The 19,144-nt window shown below is 42.6% G+C and overlaps 1 protein-coding gene across 8 annotated transcripts; it reads right to left on the reverse strand.

Annotated features, from left to right (window-relative positions):
- Window positions 1–202: 202 nt before the first annotated feature.
- LOC117738996 (zinc finger MYM-type protein 4-like) lies at window positions 203–17,301 on the reverse strand. Of its 8 annotated transcripts, XM_034545219.1 has the most exons (29): window positions 17,035–17,301; window positions 16,712–16,774; window positions 14,997–15,379; window positions 13,334–13,946; window positions 12,807–12,953; window positions 12,323–12,405; window positions 12,076–12,228; window positions 11,526–11,761; window positions 10,788–10,986; window positions 10,004–10,207; window positions 8,953–9,109; window positions 8,736–8,851; window positions 8,322–8,504; window positions 7,655–7,805; window positions 7,382–7,554; window positions 7,160–7,304; window positions 6,574–6,660; window positions 6,447–6,478; window positions 5,874–6,018; window positions 5,527–5,639; window positions 5,164–5,392; window positions 4,691–4,921; window positions 4,408–4,517; window positions 3,915–4,092; window positions 3,491–3,642; window positions 3,084–3,198; window positions 2,750–2,998; window positions 1,826–1,952; window positions 203–1,540 (listed from the first exon to the last, which is right to left on the reverse strand). In XM_034545219.1, the coding sequence occupies exons 3-29, from the start codon at window positions 15,375–15,377 to the stop codon at window positions 1,288–1,290; spliced, it is 4,962 nt and encodes a 1,653-aa protein (XP_034401110.1). In that variant the 5' UTR covers window positions 15,378–15,379; window positions 16,712–16,774; window positions 17,035–17,301; the 3' UTR covers window positions 203–1,287. The 8 variants fall into 8 exon arrangements, with proteins under 8 accessions (XP_034401110.1, XP_034401117.1, XP_034401115.1 ...); XM_034545226.1 differs by lacking the exon at window positions 14,997–15,379 and having other exon boundaries at window positions 12,329–12,405; XM_034545224.1 differs by lacking the exon at window positions 14,997–15,379.
- Between the last annotated feature and the right edge of the window lie 1,843 nt (window positions 17,302–19,144).

Here is a 19,144-nt window from a genome sequence, read left to right on the forward strand (position 1 = left end):
TGACTCTGGAAGCAGCCAATCGGCTGACGTCGATGTCCCTACCGGTCAGATTAATGGACGTGCAGGAGGAGTCAAACACACGAATCTACTTGCCTTTGTGGTTTATGGGGACCACAGAGAAAAACAGGATTCCCCTTAACCGTCCCTCACATTTAAGCTAACACACATGCAACAAACATATAATACAATAACTCAAACCCTGTTACTGTTCTCATAAAACGTCTTGAATTATTTTTATTTAAAAAAAACGTACAATAGAAAATATTCAGAACATTGGCAGCCATACGAATGACTGGGAGTTAATATAACCAAGATATACATAAATGGTCTGTAGGCTACTTAGTGTTTATACACCAGGGTGATGTTTATGCAAAAATCAATGTCAAAGAGGATGCTTGGATGTAACAGCATGTCCAAAATGAAGTCAACACAAGACACAAATAACTTGGTTCATTTCAGCGTGTTTAACAAAAGTGCTCAAAATTAGCTTAGTCTTCTTAAATGTATACAAATCATATCCCAAATGGTTTTAATCTAATCATTTGGACTCTGTCCATTTCTACTGGTGAGGCAAAAGAAGTATAGAAAACTGTTTGATTCTTTAATTTAACATTAATGACACAAATCGTGTGTCACTCTGTAATCTCACAATCAAGTGACAAGATCTGAAGTCAGATTTGATGTAGATATAAAGGAAAAAACAGTGGTCACACTTTCACATTATCAAATCAGTGATTTCCTGTGGAATTTTTATATTTCCTAAATATCCTCATATAAAAGCAGCAAAAGAATATTGGGTCTGGAAATAAAGATGTGTTCTTTGACTGACACAAAATCATGGTATTGATACGTTGTTGAAAATCAAACCATACTGCAGGTTTGTCAATGATGGTCGACAATTTACATCTACTTCACAGAAAGCTGTTTTTAGTTTGTCTTCTGGTCTTGTACTCATCGACATTAAGAGAATTGAAGGAAGAAAAGTAGCATTCTCCATGAGAAGCAACCATTCACCAGACAAAACACAAAAGGACAGCTATGTGTCCTGCTGAGCAGGTAGTCAACAGTCTGAATGCCGAGTTTTGTATCCCAGTACCAAAACACCTACACAACATGTACTTGAGGAAGTATGACTTTCTTTGCACTTCTGCACATTGTAGTTATGCATATGATATATGTATGCTGTCCATTTCTGTTTATTGGGCCATGTTTAAATGAAAATGTCTGTTTATCTACAAACATTTACACGACAAGCTGCTACACCAATAAAAAGGTAACTTCTGCTCCTCATCCCTCTGAATCCCCATCTCCCTCCTCGCCAGGTGGTATAAATGGTGGGTCCTCAGAGGTCTTCTGCTCCATCCCTTCAGCTTTCCTCTTCCCCAGATGCAGTTCTCTGATGGTGAGGATGCGGACGAGCATGCCCTCCATGGTGCCGTCGTCCAGAGGGGTGAAGGAGAACCACAGGGGGCTGTTGGGGACGCAGCAGCGCTCGGGGTGAAGGTAGAACAGGTTGGTGCGCTGCTTGACCGACTCCGAGCTGGATGGAAGACAGTTGGTAATGTCAACGTGGGGACCAGTGGATTGTGGAGAACAATATGCAGCACTAAGTTACATTGTAGTCTTTGATATAAACATAATAAAAGGAACTCGACACATCTAAACAGTCAACAAATTAGAATTCTTTATAAAAAATGGACAGCCAGATGGTGTCAATATTTGCCTCAGACAATTTTGTATGTATCAAAGGGTAGTTTTTTTCAAGTCCGTGTTTAAAACAGCAGTTGGATGATATAGTTATAGTTCAGTGTGCTGCTATACTCACCACTTAGAGAGGTAGAACTCGTAGAGTCTGACTGGACAGCGGAGAGGGTTCTCCGTGTTCTCCATCATCTCTAGAATATCCTCTTTGCTCTCCTCCTCCTTACGCTTCTTCACAGGAACCTCTGGATCTGAGGATGACACAAACTCATTTACACCATTCCTAAGATGGAACCATTTCACTGTTCAATTTAACAAAGAAGTTTCTGTTTTAAATACTGTAAATTAACACTACTTTTGAAAGGGTATTTCTCTAGTGCAGGTACAGTAAAAACAGCATAGAAGCTCATATTTATGAGTCAGTTGCACTTGATTAAATATCCAGAGTGAGAAGGATTTCGTTTTTACAAAAAAAATCACGATGCAGACAACTTTGCAAAAAACAATGGTATAATTGGACTCTTCGATAGTATATGACACATATGAGGAAAACAAGGTTTTTAAATCAGGTTTAGTGCCCTCAAAGTCGAGGGGTTACAATGCAACGCCCCGGGACCGTAGCTGCATGTCATACCGCTCTCTCTCCCTCTAGTCTGTCTCTACACTGTCAAATAAGCAAAAACATTATCTTTAAAAAGTAAACTACACAAATTAAGCATATGCTATGCATATGTATTTTATTGGCAATTTTTTTTTCTTCAAGTAACATAATAGCTCAGATATTTGAGATCTGAAGTGATAATACTAAACGTAATATTATATAATGTCAGTGCTCTGGTGCAATACATTATTGCATGCCTATTGCTTAAGTCAACATTCCTATAAAAGCAGAACATTTGTAATTGTAAAAAGAAAAATTAAATGAAAATGATTCAATTCAAGAGAGATATTTCAAGAGGTGTTCCATTACCTTAACATATATGTGATCACTACGTGTTGTTATGCAACTAATAAGGTACTTCACTCTGACCCTCAGCCACATTGGTACCTGTCTCTGCTTCGTTTATGGATATTGGCGGGTAGAAGCGCAGGAAGGTGGTCTTGGTGTTGTTCGGGTTGGTCTTGGTGCAGCGCATGACGTGGGCGAAGGACAGCTGGCGGTGCTGCTCCACTGTGGTGAAGCCAAAGTACTTGCAGCAGAAGAAGAGCAGAGTGTTGAGGAGGACGATGGGAGAGTACGCCCCCAGCTGTTTGCAGTCCCACAGAAACCCCTCCTCCACACGGGAGTGGATGTAGCCTGGAGAGAGAGAGCAGGAGGGTAGAAACTGACAGGAAGACAAACTGATCGATTTACAGAATAAAATTGCATATGTATAACTCACCACTTGCTGTGATTGAGGGTTTGAAATCTCTTAGCATATTATTGAACTCAGTGGAGAATTTGTTGTAGAACCGATCCATGAATATGTTCTCCACACGACCGTTCTCAAACAGGTACTGCAGAGACGAAAGGTCACATATGCAACAAGATTAGTGAGAATAGCTGCCATTTATTTCACTCTAGTATATTTACTGCACCTATTAGATATCTATCTTATACCGTTTACTGATTGCTTTCAGCTGTATTAAGTTACTGCTTTCCTGCTGTGGCCGCTTCACATTTTAACTTCTCCACTGGTGAACTGTCATGGAGAAACTCTATTGTTTGCGCTAGCTGTGAAAGTGTTCACACAGCACTGTAGGTCCTTCCTGTTAAATGCGTTTTGGGTTTGTGTGGAAAGTGTCTTGCCTGCTGAATGCCGAGGCAGAGGTAGAACAGGCTGTCGGGGGAGTACGGCTCTCCGTTGGGTCGTTTCAGCTCAGTGATGAAGCAGCAGAGGCCGTAGCTCAGCTCAGCAGTGGTGCAGCGAAGAACATCATCCTTCAACTCCATGGGCCGAGCTTATATCAAGACATGAGTAGTCCAAATTATTAAGATGTTAAAGAATGTCAAACGTTGCACAAAAACTACGTATAGAAACTTCCTCCACAACTCTCGAGCTCGATAGAAAGAAGGAATATTTCCAACTGACTAAGGGGTTTGCATTTGTATTCCCTTTCTGCTTCAATGGATTTGATTTTCCCTTTTTACTGTTGGGAGGGTATGATATTAATACATGATCTTGGGTCAAGATCGGCTAAAGTGGTTGGATGTAGTGTTCATCCACACTCACAACCGAAGCGGGGTTTCTCCAGGTTGGGTTGAGTTTGCCTCCACTGGATCCATCGCTTCCAGGCATCAACTCCATATTGACTCTCCAGTTTTGGGACGTCTGGAGCCACGGCCTTGTTGGCGCCGCCTTTTTGAGTCGACGCTTCAGCCCCCTTAGATGACCGCTGTGACTTACGACCCTGAGAGGCCGAAAGATACAACTTTATCTTAACAAAACTGGTTTAATAGAAAGACAATTAGACAGATTACAGCCAACATAGCCAGGAGCTTTTCTTTTCTTTGGTCATAGTTGCAACACTAATGTCTATTTATGCTCACATGAAGTTTCTCAAGTACACACAGCCTGCCTTATTGTATTGAATTGGCAACCAATGCAGATGGGACATTTTATTGACAACACGACACATGGAAGGTATTCCCATTGTCCTAACGGCCAATTTCCTATTTTGCAAGTATTCTATCAAGCAGCATTTTATCTCTTTTCCCACAGTCACCTTCTTTTCTCGGGCTTTCCTGTGAGCTTGTCGTCGTCTCGAAGCTGCAGGCGGAGGGCTCGGGGATTGCTGGGACTGCTCTCTCAACCGGGCCATCCTCTCCAGAGTTTCTGGCAGTGACATCACATGAAACATTAGACCGAGCGCTCCAAAGTATTTCATTATCCCGACCACACTTGCAACAATTAAACTAAACTTCTTTAAACACGGGGTCGATGACGAGAGAGAAGTCAAATGTTGTCGCCGTCACGCCTTTAGAACTCTGTACATCTCATCTTCTCACCGACAGCGAAGTCAGCTTCGACGTCCATGGGAGGCGGAGCTGGAGGTGGGGGTTCGGAGTAAGGCTCACTGGTTGCGCCCGCAGGGATGTCAAGGATCGGGTTGAGCTTTTCCTGACCGCACAGTCGGCCGGGAGACCGGAGTCCCGCATCAGAGGAGCCGTCCTCCCAGTTGTTGAGGAAACTAGCCAAGTCGTCCGTGTCCAAGTCGTCGCTGAAGTTGCTGCCGTGGTCTGTGAAATAAACGAGGGGAGCTCAACATCCAGTGTAATAGTGACAAAAATACAAACCTACGACATAAAAACATTTGTGGGGAATAATTTGATTCAACATTGAGAACCCACACGCTCAGTCAGTCAGAGACCAGTCAGTCCTAAGAGATCCTACGAACCGCTTCAGGATACGTTATTATGAGCAAGCACGTATGGAGCCTAGCTAGTCAGGATAGGATACGTTGGGCGAAAGTTTGGCTTACCATCCGGAGCAGCTGCTTCTGGTTTCTCCTTCTCCTTCTCAGACACTTTTTTCTCCTTTGGTCCCTCCTCTTTGTCATTCTTCTCATTCTGTTCCGCGACCATCTCGGCCATAAGGATGAGTTCTGCCTCGAAGGGGTCCGACGGGATCTTTTGCTTGATCTCCTGGATGGTTTCCATGATGCGCTCAGCGCTGTCCATGGTCACGGGAAGGAACACGGGTACAGGCACCTGTGGAAGTCAGTAAGAATATTTCAACCAATGGGGATCCGGTACGATGACGCTGTCATCCAATGTTGTAATCTGATTCCACACTTGAGAGAATCAATCACCAACACCAGAGGTGGATGTAGGGTGTGACATACCGGTAATGGCAGGCCCAGAGCTTTGGGAGTAAACTGGCTGTACATGTTCATGGGTACAGGAATATACACCGGCACTGGGACAGGAACGACCAGGATTTTAGGGTAGACGTCGTCTATTGAGAGGGAGAACAAAGTTCTTAAGTGGTGAAACTATGTTTCAACATCAGATAGTCTTTAGTCTAGATATGTAAATACAGAATGCAAACTTTACGGGACAGCACATCAAATAAGTAACTGAGGATATGGACTGTAAAGAACATCATATTTCACAATATTTTCAAGCAAATATTAGATATACCACCACGCACAGCTATGTTACCATAGAAACACTGTTGTTGGGTGTTTACCTGTCTGTGCTTCGACGTCGACGGTCTGTGTTGTACAGGAGACCCCTTTGTTCTGCACCAGCGGTCTGCAGAGCACGGCCTTGTTCTTCAGGATTTTTGGGGCGGGCGGAGGATGGACTTTCACTGCATCTGTCTGAATGCTGATCTGAAGAAGAGACAAAAGGACATAAATGGTAACAACTCCCAAATAAATAAACTTAACAGAAAAGATCCTCGTCGTGGTTCAATAATGAACTTGGCTAACATCGGGGAAAAAATGGTTCCGACAGTATTCCTTCCTGGCATTTATTATTTTGAATCTTATTCTTTTCGGGCAAACACTATTTCAAATAAAATCATTATACTCTTTATTTTCTTCTCTCTGTTAATTATTGCAGGAAAGAAAAACATAAAAATAACACAGTGAACGCCACAGTGATTGTGTGTCTGTGTGAGATTGTGTGTATATATCTATATATAGATATATATAATAAATGTTATAAAATGTTACTGTAAATAAAGTATATATATATATATATATATATATATATATATATATATATATATATAAATATAAAACACACGACAACTTACATGTCCAGAGTTCTTTGATTGAAAGACTGTGCCTGTGGAGACAATGAGTATGAAACCTTCACAGTTGGCACTGCAGCACGTTTTCTTCTTCTTTTTCTCTTATGTTTGACATACAGTTCATAATAACCTGTGTGTTGTTGCTGGCTGGCGTTTGATTTCCTCGTCAGAGGGCCAGCAAGCGAGATGACGTTGGCGATGACCGGCGTGGCCTCCCCTGCATGAATGCATCACATTCAAAATAAGAAAAATAAATAATCCTCTTAATCCTTTTAATGTTTGTATTTTTTTACTAAAAGAAATAAGGCGCATTATGCAAACAAACGGGTTACAATTTGGAAAATGAAAACATATTTGGTAGTTGTGATTAGGAATCATAAATAAAATCACAACTACCGCTCTACAGGAACATAAAACTTGCAATGGCAGCCACAACACTAGTTATCTTTGATCGGTTCTTGTCCTTTAACTCCCATGTGAAGCAAATCTCAAGGACTGCATTTTTTCATCTACGTAACATTTAAAAAAAATCAGGCACATCTTGTCTCAAAAGGATGCAGAAAAGCTGGTTCACACATTTGTTACTTCTAGACTGGATTACTGCAACTAAATTATTATCAGACTGCTCCAGTTGATCCGTATGTGTACAGATTGTAAAGCCCTCTGAGGCAAATTTGTGATTTTGGGCAATACAAAATAAAGTGAATTGAACACACCTGTGATGATCTCGCCCTGCGTGGCCACTGTGTCACAGCAGAAATGGAGCAGACAACTCAGATCACAGAAGTGTTTGACCTCTCCCAGCATGGGCAGACTCTGCTTCAGTTTCCCTTTGTGGCCGCAGGTGTCACACTTTGCAACCTGAGAGGAAGACCAGTGCGTGAACATTTAGATCACCACCACGGTCGTTTGGTCCAACCGCACTGAGGCTTGCTTACGTGGCAGAAGAGCATGGTGTATTTTGACCGGCAATCCTCGGAGCAGAAATCCTCCGTCGAGCCTCCGTACTGAGCAGTCACCAGCTTCTTGGACATGCTGTGGCAGTAGACGCAGGAGTGACAGTGTTTCCCCCAGTTTTTAGTCAGGTCGTGTCTGAAGAGGAGCTTACAGCCTGGGAGAGAGACACAAGTGTGTCGTTCAACACAACTTCTTAATAACTATATGCTTTAAAAAAGGTGTCCGATTGTCATTTTGTATTTCTGCCCGCTTACCGTCGCTGCAGAAGAAGCAGTCTCGGTTGTTAATCCTCTTGGCGTCTCTGGTGATCTTTTCGATCTTGCAGTATTCACACAGGCTCGTCACAAAGTTGTCTTTCTTGAACTCGTGAGCACAGTCCATGCCGCAGAAGAAAACTAACTTGTCCTGCACACACACACACACACACACACACACACACACACAAAACCAGTGCTGAGCAATGTTGTTATTGTCCTCACAACTGCAATGAACGCATTGCAAAAGACTGCCTGAAACAAATACGATGAATAAGTAAAATCATTATATTTAGGGATGGTTACTGAAACCCGGTATTAGACGGCACCCTGGAGCTGATCGTAGTACTATTTATTATTACGTTGTAATATCGGCTCCCTGCTCTGTGTCGGGGCGTCAATGCGCCTGTTTAACAAGCACAAACATGGAGAAAACATGTCAAAAAGCGAAAGTTACAGCAGAGCTGTCAGTATATACGTCATATTTCCTCAACGCTCAAGACTATGATAGACAATTTGCAACAACCCCTCGGTGGCTGCATTCCCAAAAGGTTCGTGAACTGTAAAGACATCAGGGACAAATGGAAGACACTCGTATGTGTCAATCTACTTCTCCGTTGTGTAGCGCAAGCAAACAAAAAAGAGAAAAAAGAAAACACTAACACACCTTGATCTGGAGAAGTTCGGGTTTAAAAGCTATGTTGCTGTCACACTGGAAGCATTTCAGTTTCAGCGGTCCTTTAGTGACGTCTTGCAGGGTTTGGATGGGAGTGACACTCTGGATTTGGGCGGCGCCGATTGGCAGCTTGGTAAAAACGTTCACCTGTTTCTGGGACTTCTTGAACTTTTCCTATGGCACAGTAAAAAACACTGGTGACTTCAAAAACCTTCTAGTGCGACAAGTGTGTGTTCTAGACAAAAGAGGACGCTCTATAACAAACTTTGATTTGAGCTGCGTTTGCACCGACTGCGGTTCGGATCAGAAACAAACGCTTTGGATTCCTGATGTGGTCCGACAGGACGCTGAGCGAGTTGTGATCGAGCATTACCCAAAACCTTGACAGTACGTGACCCTCATTACCTGGAAAGCCATGACACAAGGGAGAGTGCAGAAGTTCCTGATGGATGTATCGGACATGGCCAGGTGGTAGGCTGGCACTGTGTTTTTCCCACAACTATCACAATTCAACCGAGCACCTGGGGAAAAGAAAAATGCATTCTATGCATTTAATAACACTTTTAAAAATAACAATGTAAAGTAAAGAATGCCAACAGGAACGGTCAGTCATGAAAACTACCTGTACCTGATGCACTGACAGTCTGGACCTTGAATGCCATCACACAGCTGCTGCTACAGAAGAGGTTCACAGAGTCATCGCTGTTTTTGTTGTCAACCATCTTGACCAGCAACCGGGTGGTGCGACACATCGTACACGGCTTGGTTATCTTCGTATTCTATGATGAGGTTAAAAATTAAATACATAATGTTGAGTTTCTTTTTAATAATCGTGTTACATTGCGTTAACTGAACAGTTAAAACAGAATTCGGATTTCTGCATAACCAGATCTGGGCAATTGACTCTGTCAGCTAAGTCCCGCCCCTTTAACGCAGACTGGGCAATCCAAGCGTAGCATCAGCCAGCTCTGGCTAGGGGTCCGACAACTAGCCGCCTCCTATGCAATCTTTTGCGATGTTCTTCATTTTCAGGCTGGTTTTGTGGGTCAGTTCCAATAAAGTTAATACAAACAAGACTGCCGCATTCCCAGAAAGTGCCAGAGGGACCACTACTCTGAGCAATTCTACCATAAATGGAGAGAACAGAGAGAACTGTCCTTGAATTACTGCCTCGCAGTTCTATGACGCAGCCAACCCGGTCAAGTTGCAGTTTTACATCCATGTCTGTCTGAAATGTCATCACTTTGTTATTTTGATCCTGTTAGACGTTTGTGTGAAATTGTCAAAATTAGCATATGATTGGTGGACGTGTGGCCAAAAATGTGTTTTGAGATATCGCTTTCACAAGAATGAGACGGACGTGACGGACGGACAGATGCACCGACGACCCCGAAAACACGACTCCCACAGAGTCTGTTCTGCAGGGAAGTTCACTTTTATATCACGGCACAGTCACGGCTACACTTTGAGCCGATATTACTCCAATAGTGTACATTAATTATGTCTTTTTAAATACTTCCTGTATTATGCATCGCTGTGATGGACTTAAAGACCAGTGGGAGAACAATTTGCTGGCTTTTTGTAGACGCCATCATTAAACAGCACAGAGTACACTGCACCAGTCTGACCCCAACTAAACCCTGTTTGGGGTTGGTTGTTTTCAGCTTTCCTACCTCTTTGTACTTGGCCAGACACTCTGCATTGCACAGGGTTTTGTTGCTGTCCTCCAGCTTCAGCATTAGCGGCTTGCTGTGGCAGTAGGAGCCGCAGTTGGCACATCCGGCCATGGACAGGTTGTTCACTGTACGGAAGCGGTTGAAGCAGGCGTCGCTGCAGATCTTGTGGACGGCACCGCTCAGGATCACCTCGTGTTTGCTCTGCAGGAGGGACGACAGAACAACCGGGGTGTGTTATTTCAGAGGCCGGCCCTTTCATGAGGAAAGTGTCGTTTACAGGGGCAGCGAGGGGAAAAGGTTGTGTGTACTACTTCTGTTCTGCTTAATACTTTATGTACTGTAATTTGACGATGTAGGACAAGTACAAGAGAAACATTTTGACTGCATCATTCAGCCCATGAAACTGATGAATCGAATGCAGAAAATGATATTTATTATTTATATGGCACTGTTTTCAATAGCTTTACAGGTAAAGTTCATAACTGGGTATATTATTATTGTGTTGATACTCTTCAGAGAAGAAGTTTCTATTTTTAGATTGTGTTTCACAGCTCAAATAATTAGTCGACAGATAATCTGCAACTATTTTGATAAATCGATTAATTGTGTTTTAGTAATTCTTGAAGGCAATTTGCTTGCTTGTCTCATGCGAGGGGATTTTCTGCTTTTCCACATTTTATATCATTGTAAACTGAAGAATCAGTGAATCCAGAAATATAATTGGCAGATTAATCTATGATGAAAATAAACACAAGTTGCTTCACCCTTCTGGTGGACTTACAATGCAGAATCTTGTGCACATGCTGCAGAGCGACTGTGGGGCCAATGGCTGCGGTGTGGTTTTGGTGGGGGCAAGTGTCTTGAAGTTGGTGAGGTTTTTCTTGGAGTTGAAGGAGGTCAGGCAGTTCTGGCTGCAGAATTCCTTCATGGTGCCTTTGGCATCTGGAGCCAGAATGACGTCCTGAGGCCGAATTATCAACCTGGGATGACATCAACAACAGGTCCAAATTAAGTAATAGTTTATTTGGATCATGAATTTCTCACAAAATTTGATTCATCGCCAGTAAATTACTCTCAATTGTCTCAATATCGGGGCAGTGTATTGTTATTAAAAGAATATGACGCAAAAAAAGTGATACAGACAGAGCACTTCATTCAATACCCATCATGTGAATGGAAGCTGTGTGTTTGAGTCCCACTGGCGAGCTACTCGTCACCACACTGCACAGTGCTCATACAGCGATCAACCCTCCGGTACTCCCCCTGGTTAAAACGGTCAGTTCTGTTGGCGCCGGCAGCTGCTAACCGCCGGCTCAGACATCCCCGCGTTCAGGCAAGCCAATCACAAGTCGCAGTAAACAAAAGAACGTTTGCGGGTAACGTCTGACTGGAGAAGTGTCGGTACGACTACTTGGCAGTGGTCGTATTTACCTGAATACGGCGTGGAGGGCATGTATCCAGCCCTTCTCAGCACTGACGCAGGTTTGGAAAGATGACACCCGTTTTCTGTTGAACTCACTTTTGGCAGTTGTGGCAGATCTTAGTGACTCTGCCTGAGGGGAGAGACGTGGTGAGGCAGATGGTGGAGCAGAAGAGTGCTGGCGAGCCCTTCCGCTGGAACGCCGTCTGGCCTTTCATCAGGCTCTTCTTGCAGTGGCAACAGCACATGTGCGGCGACAAGGGGTGGACGATGGGCCGCGGCTGCCTTTCAGTTGCTGGGGGCACAGAGAAGACCGATCCGATCCTCAAGTCCTCCTGCCAATAACAGAACGAAGAGACACGGGTGAGGAGGTGGTCCACTGATTCTGGATCCATCAAATCCTCATTGGAGGACTTTTTTTCTGGACATATTTGAGAAAGTTGGGGTCCATTAATAATCACGGCATAGACATTCACAGATGTTCTCTTTGAATGAAATAAGTGGTGATTTCAAGTTGCATGATGGAAGCAGTTTTTTTATAGAACAAAACATTGTTACTTTGACTTAATGCTGTTTTGGAAACTTCTTTTTTACAATTTTGTTTTCAATGTAAGCTTCTATTGCCAACGAGTGTCAATGCGTGTCCCACCTTTGCCGTGTCGGGCTCATCTTTCACGCTTGCTGTAAATGCAGAAGATATCAGCGCGTGTTCATACTCTTCGTCTATGGGCTCGTCTTTCACTTTGACCAAAGGCGGCGACGGAGACGACTTGGCCGTCTGAGTAGCAACGCGTACGCTTTCCTATAACCGGAAAGAAATGTTGTTGTTGTGTTGACGTCCTAACGGATGTAGATTTCAACACCAATGGCAACATCCCAAACAATATTTAACTTACACTTACAGTGTCTAATCTTGGTATTGACAGCTTAACTACTTTCATCCCGTTCATCACGGTCGCTGGTGATGAGCTGTCCCTTCCTACGGAAAAACAGGAGCGACACGTGACGAAATAAATTAAAGAAAATACTTGCAGAACATAATTAGCCTTGCAACCGTGATATACAAATTAAAGATGAAATTGCGTTATCAATAATTGGACAATAATTTTACCAAAAATTAACCGTAACCCGAGTTGAAAAACATTTACTTTTAATAGCTGGATGTGAGGAAGCATTAGGATGCTTCAGAAGCACTAGTGATCTCTAGTGTCCTGGATTAGAAAACACAGTGTATACTACAGCAGGTAAGATTTCAGCATTTAATAATAATGTGCACAAGCCAAAATCTACAAAATCTGGGGGTTTGTCTCATTTTAAGAGATCTCTTTTCGGAAAATGAACATCTAAAATAGTGCATGTGGGAGGTCCGCGGCCCCTCACCTGTGCTGGCCGTGGCTTCAGACGACGGAGACAAGCTGGACCGCACCGAGTCTAAAGCCACTTTCTCCTCCTCCACAGGTGGTGGTAATATCGTGGGTTTCACATCCACTTCCTCCTCCGCAGAGTTACCGTCTTCCGTCGCCGAGGCTGCGAGGCAACATTTGAAATACAGAGATGAAGAAATGTTATTCTTTGTTTCAAAAAGGGCTAATGTTTAGACCTTGATTAAGACTGCGCGGTTCACTGATGAAGCAGCTTTGTAACTTTCAACTGTTCATTACTAACTGTTGCGATTCTTTATTAAATAGTGACATCTGCATAAATGTGACGCTCAGCGGTGTTGAAAAAGGCATGCACAGCAAAAATCTCAAGTAAACATTTACCTAATATATATGAAGCAAGCATTATTAATAAGTAATTAGTATTCACTCATTACGTGTCTACTTTGTGCTCCACGATAAACCCCCCAATTAATTTGTGGAATGTTTCTCTGCAACCAGAACCGTCTGGATCAAACTCGACTTTACCCGTGTTCAAACAGGAAGGTGAGCGGCTGCCGTCCATGTCCATCTCACTATTCTGCTGCTCCTCGTTCATCTGAGCTTCCTGCTCCACCTGATCCACGATGCCGATGTCCATCATCTCATCGAGGTCGTCCGCCACAGAAACCCTCAATTTACCGCCAGCAGCCTCCTTCTCCTGCTGGGTGTCGACGCACTCCTTAGTGTCCGTGTTCGTGTTTGCCAGCTCCTCAGAGGTCTTGTGCATATTTGTGTCCTCGCTGGCATCAGGTGCTGCAGGACTGTCCCCACAGCGGTCATCCTTTACTGCCACATGTTCTTCGTTCGACTCAAACTCCTCCTCGGTTTTCATCTCAAACTCCTCCTCGGTTTTCACCTCAAACTCCTCCTCGGTTTTCACCTCAACCGTCTCCTCTTTTTCAGACTCTGAGGGGCTCCCTGGCGAACAAACAGGGCGAACCAAAACAGTGTCGACTGTCTCATTCCCGGGTTTGTAGTCCTCTCCATGTTCAGAGAGGCTAGGAGAAGCTTTGCGAACACGCTCCGGGTCTCCAACATCCACCGATGGTCCCGGCTCTGAAACAGCTTCCATGGACTCTCCGTCGGTCCCCTCTGTTACCTGTGTAAGACAATAAACAGTTCGCATTATGTACAATGCAGAGATTCAGACTTTTTATCTTGTGCTATTGAAAAGACACTGCTACAAATACAACCCCCAAATGTCAGTGTGGAATTCAGAGATGTAAAAAGCTTCAACGTGTTTTCATGCTGCTACTAAAGGTAACTGCTCTGCCCATCACAGCACACTGTTCACTTTCTTGCCCACTGTTTTCATAAATGATACTACAGTATAAATAGACTTGTTTCAAGTTTAAGTTTGGAAATATAAGTTTCAACTCATCATTGTCTTTTATTTTTCCAGACTTCAGACACTTTATTAAGTACCTATTATACTTTAATGCAATACAACAGCTCAACAATAATTTTCAACCTTAATCCAAGTTTTTAGTTGAGTGATGGTAATGTACTGGACTGCATTGTATTAAATTCCCCCTTGTGCATGTAAATGGAGTCAGCAAGACATTAGGAACACCCCACAAAGTAATGTAATACGAACTACAACTCAATAGTTAACATGTAGTTACTCAAACACCTTTTTGAACAATGTGAAATGTGAAATGAAAAATTAACATTGTTATCTTATTATAGAATTCATGGACGAGCAGTTTTATTGGACTGCATTCGATTTACAGGTGTACCTAATAAAGTGGCTCCTGTGTGTGCATTTCAGCGTTTCTTTTTTGCAAAATGAACACTGCTGGTATAACAGATGCATTTTGGAGGGTGAAGCATCTGCAACTGTAGAACAAGAAGAAAACATTTAGTGGAGAACGGTTGAAAAACAGCCTGTTACAGAGATCACTCTGTCTCCAGTCTCTCCCTTTCTGCAGACATGGATCAATTCTGCAGTTGCTGTTCCACATTCTTCCAAGCAGACGCTTCAATCTGTACACAGCCTGTGGTTCTGGTATTAGTAGAAAGTATCTGCTATTCACGGTACCAACAGATGTCCTCCCGGAGACTTGGCCAACTGCTTTATGCCATTTTGGTTTAACTTAACTTTCACACTGTGCTGTTCAACGACGCACAACGCTCCAATGTGCTTTACCTCAAGCGTTTCTGGTCTCCCAGGGTTATCTGGCGTCTTTCCACATCCTGAGGGCTCATCAGATGAAACGGGAACATCGGCTAGAGTGACCTCTTGAAGGTTAAAGCGGGGGCAGTCCAAAACACCGTCCTCTCTTTTACACAGACATGAAATGTCTCGGCATTTCTTTCTAGCTCTGGCTTGGCTTCTTACCTCTCTCCAGTTCTTTCTTTTTGCCCTTTTCTCTCTCTCACTTAGTTCATTGACACTCTTCTTTTTTCCAGTCTCTCTGTCTTTTTTCCATTTGTCCCTCTCTTTCTCAAGGTACTTTCTTCTTCTGTCCGGGTCAGCATCACGGCGTTCCCGATATCTCGTTGCTATCTCAGCTCCTTTTGAGCTCATTCCTTGAAAAAGACAATTCAAAATGTCCCCTTACACACTTTAATAGGCGGTCCAGGTAAACTAGGCTTGGCTTATCAAACTAGGCTTGCTAGTACCGATAGCTAAAAAAAGTCCTTATTGTCCACTCCATGTCCATAAGTAAAATAGCTGTTGTAATATGTGCACCATTATCAGCATGGACCATGCACATGTCCACCCTGTCATGGAAGGCTTGCTGACATTTTTGGCTCATGTTAGCCTTTAATGAGCACATGGTGGACCTTCAGTTATCAACATGATCCACTTAGCAATGTGACTGTGTACTGTTTAACAAATATATTTAGAATGTCTGAAAGGTTTTTACATTAATTGATATTACACTATGATAGTGGAAAAGCTTGACAACATCCAACTACACACATAATCCATTGAAGGAAAACAAAATGGTGGTAATTATGTCACTGAAAACATCAGAGGGTTTCTTAAAGGGGCAGTTACCCCATAATCACAGGGTGGGCAGCAATTTCAGGGACACATGTAAAATGTTCAACGAAGAAAATAGAATACCCATGATCAAAATGACTTGTTTAATAAAATAACTTCTAATGTTGTAATATGAATTTTATGGCAATAAAACCATATACAAAATGTTTTGATTTAGTATCATTTAACCACTTATTACACACACTGTAGTTAGAGCAATGTGTGGGGCATGCCAAAATCACGTACATCCAATGAAGAGTAAATGGTATATAATGATGGAAACACATTTCAAGAGACTTATCATTGTACTGATGTGTGCAAATGTGTGTCCATTTACGGTAAGACCTCAAGAGTGTCATTAACCTGCTACATCTTCCTGATGACAGTGATTCAGATGAGGACACCAAAGATACTTCATAGTGTAACAGACCGCCTCATGTGTTTTGGTATTGGAGATCATATGTCCCTTCGAGGATGCCATAGAGAGGAAAAGTAACTGGACTTGGGAAAACAAATAAATAAAGAGTGAAGCCGTGGACTGAACACCATGTCTGATCTCCCGACTCCGTTTGTTAACATGTTATAAGTGCACCTCACACACTAACCCACAACGCTCGGTTACAATAGTGATATTGACATAATGTTACAGTGAAACACTGAACGCAACAACAAACCTGACATTATCACGCAGGGTCTGTCACTATTTAACTTGTGCATTGCTTCAAAACAAACACATGTCAACTTGACACGTTAGCTTGTTGCCGATATAGCAACAGTGCCCATGCAATGTAAACACACACAGCGTCTCTATTGCACAGCGGTTCCTCCAGCAGCTACAACCTAACGAGGTTAGAAACGAGAGTGTTGATTACCTCCGTCTGAGTCGCTTCCTTGGAGTCAGCCATGTTATGGTGCTGTGTTATTCATTACATGACCTGTAAACAAGAGAAGAGCTAGCTGTTAGCTCACCATTTGCTAAGCTAACACGAGCTTGCCTTCAAGTCGGCACAACTCTCTGCTTGTCCCGTTAGCTCGCTACGGTTAGCTAGCCGTTATCGCGTCAATATCTCCACATGACCAAACAGCTCACCGCTTTTCTGAATTAATAACTGTTGTATTTGTTAGATATTCCAATGTCTTGGCTCGGCGCCGTTATAAGCAATGTATAAAACCGTCACAACGTGCAGAATATTACCGCGCCAGCGACTTGGACAAGCGACACTTGATTGGTGGCCAGTCGTTGGTCTCCGTCAGTTTCCGACGTGGCCGCCATGTTTGCTCCAAAATCGGATGCACGAGTTTTGCTTCTAAAATGGGACTCGGTGCTTTTAAAAAATAAACTCTGCAGTTGTGAACATGTGTTTTTTGTGGCCCCCAAACTAGTGCTACATCCTTTGATCTCGTTGCAGTGGTCGGAGATTGGAGAGTACGTTTACTTCTTCTTCTTCGGTTTTTTTTTAATGGTTGACAAACCAGCGTTGCCGCCACCGACTGGACTGGAGGGCGGAACAAGTGATGATGCAGGAAGGAAAACATACGTTTTAATGTTTTTGCAAATTGTGTTTTGGTTGTGTATGGTTTACTTATTCTCAGACCAGTGATGATAACGTTCAGTCCTCCAAGAACCAATTTATTTTGGTTGTGTGCTTTAATTATTGTCTTTATATGTGTATGTATGTACGTAGGTATGCGTGTAGTTTATTATGTTTAAAAAAAGTGCAATATAAATAAAATATTATTATTACCACCACCATTACTGATGCAAAGTGTATATTTTCAAGAATATTTAGATTATAGATGTATTCAGATTTAAAAAAGAAGTAAAAATAGCATACCACATTGTAGAAGTACTCTATTACAAGTCCTGTAAGTGTGGTACTTTGGCAATTTGGGGGTATTTTCTATAGCAATAATAATGTTTCAAAATAACGTAAAATTACATTCCTTCACCCAGCACACACAGGGCGAAGGAACCGTCTTACACCTAAAGGACACTTTTTGTTACATTACTACTGTCTCTGAGTCTCCTATTGTATTGCCACACAATGTTGTGCCTTGAGCCATTCACCTAAAGACCCAACATCATCATCATCATCATCATCATCATCATCATCATCATCATCATCATCACCCAGCCATGCTGATCCCACATGAATAACAAACTATGAAATATCCACCACAGTGTCCAAACTGCTCACGATGAATAATAGAATGAAAAAACTCCCGTTAAGCACATACATGCCAAGAGTAAATATCTCTTGTTTTAAATAATACCTTTAATAATTGGATCATTTAAGCGTAAGCAGCTTTTTGTCCGGAGGTAGCCTAAACGTAGCCTAACAGGTTAGACCTCACTATGTCTTCTCATACATTTGGCATAGAGGTAAATAGAAAAGTCTAAATGAATGATTTGGTTCCTATTGTTCTCCTGCCACCAGCACTCCTACATGTCAGAGGGAGAAGATTAACAAAATATGACTTAATTGGGATAGGTGCTGACTATCCTAAACTAAAATGTTACGTGATTATTAACTTACACCTTGATGCATTTGGCAACATAGACAGAAACCGTTACCAATTTCCCCAAGGGAGTTTGTTTTGTAAACCAAATGAAATATGAATCCCCGTGGTATTCTGGCCGAGCAGATGGTGGAAAAAGGCCCGCAGGTCAACAGGTGTTTAAATAGAGGCAGATGAGAGTGGAGGCACAGCAGATCCTGGAGCAGCGGTCTACCTCCATTCTCACCCGTCAGACAGGAACTGGGAAGAGTTGCTGCTCTTCTTGGGCTACTGCGTTTGAACTGTAGGGAAATTCATTTCACTTTTTTATCAGTCCGCAAATGCTGAACCTTCAGTTAAGTCAAATTAATTTCTGTATCCAACAATGTGATTAGAATCCCAACTGTTATTATTTTGTAATAACTAACAACTTAGAATAAGTTGTCGATGGAGCAGTTCCTGGAGGACACTATACACACTATGCATGACATAACACGTGTGATTTAACATTTAATTCCAAGACAATGGGCTACAACAACAGTCTCAGGTTTCAGACTTTGCACCAGACTTTGGAGCCTGACTGAAGGAATTTGCTTTGATTCAGATACAAGAGCATTGGTAGATGAGATAAAACATGCTAAAATGCCCTCTGGCTGCCCTTCTAGTGGAGAAAAAGTAATATAGTGCCGTCTAGGGTGCCCTTCCAGTAGAGAAAACGCGATAAAGTGCCATCTGGGTGACTTTCTCGGGGTGATAGCGTGACAAAGTGCCCTCTAGGGTGGCTGTAAAATTACAAATGTCAGTCC

Source organism: Cyclopterus lumpus, chromosome 11 (genome assembly GCF_009769545.1).
Source record: "Cyclopterus lumpus isolate fCycLum1 chromosome 11, fCycLum1.pri, whole genome shotgun sequence".
NCBI classification, from domain to species: domain Eukaryota; kingdom Metazoa; phylum Chordata; class Actinopteri; order Perciformes; family Cyclopteridae; genus Cyclopterus; species Cyclopterus lumpus.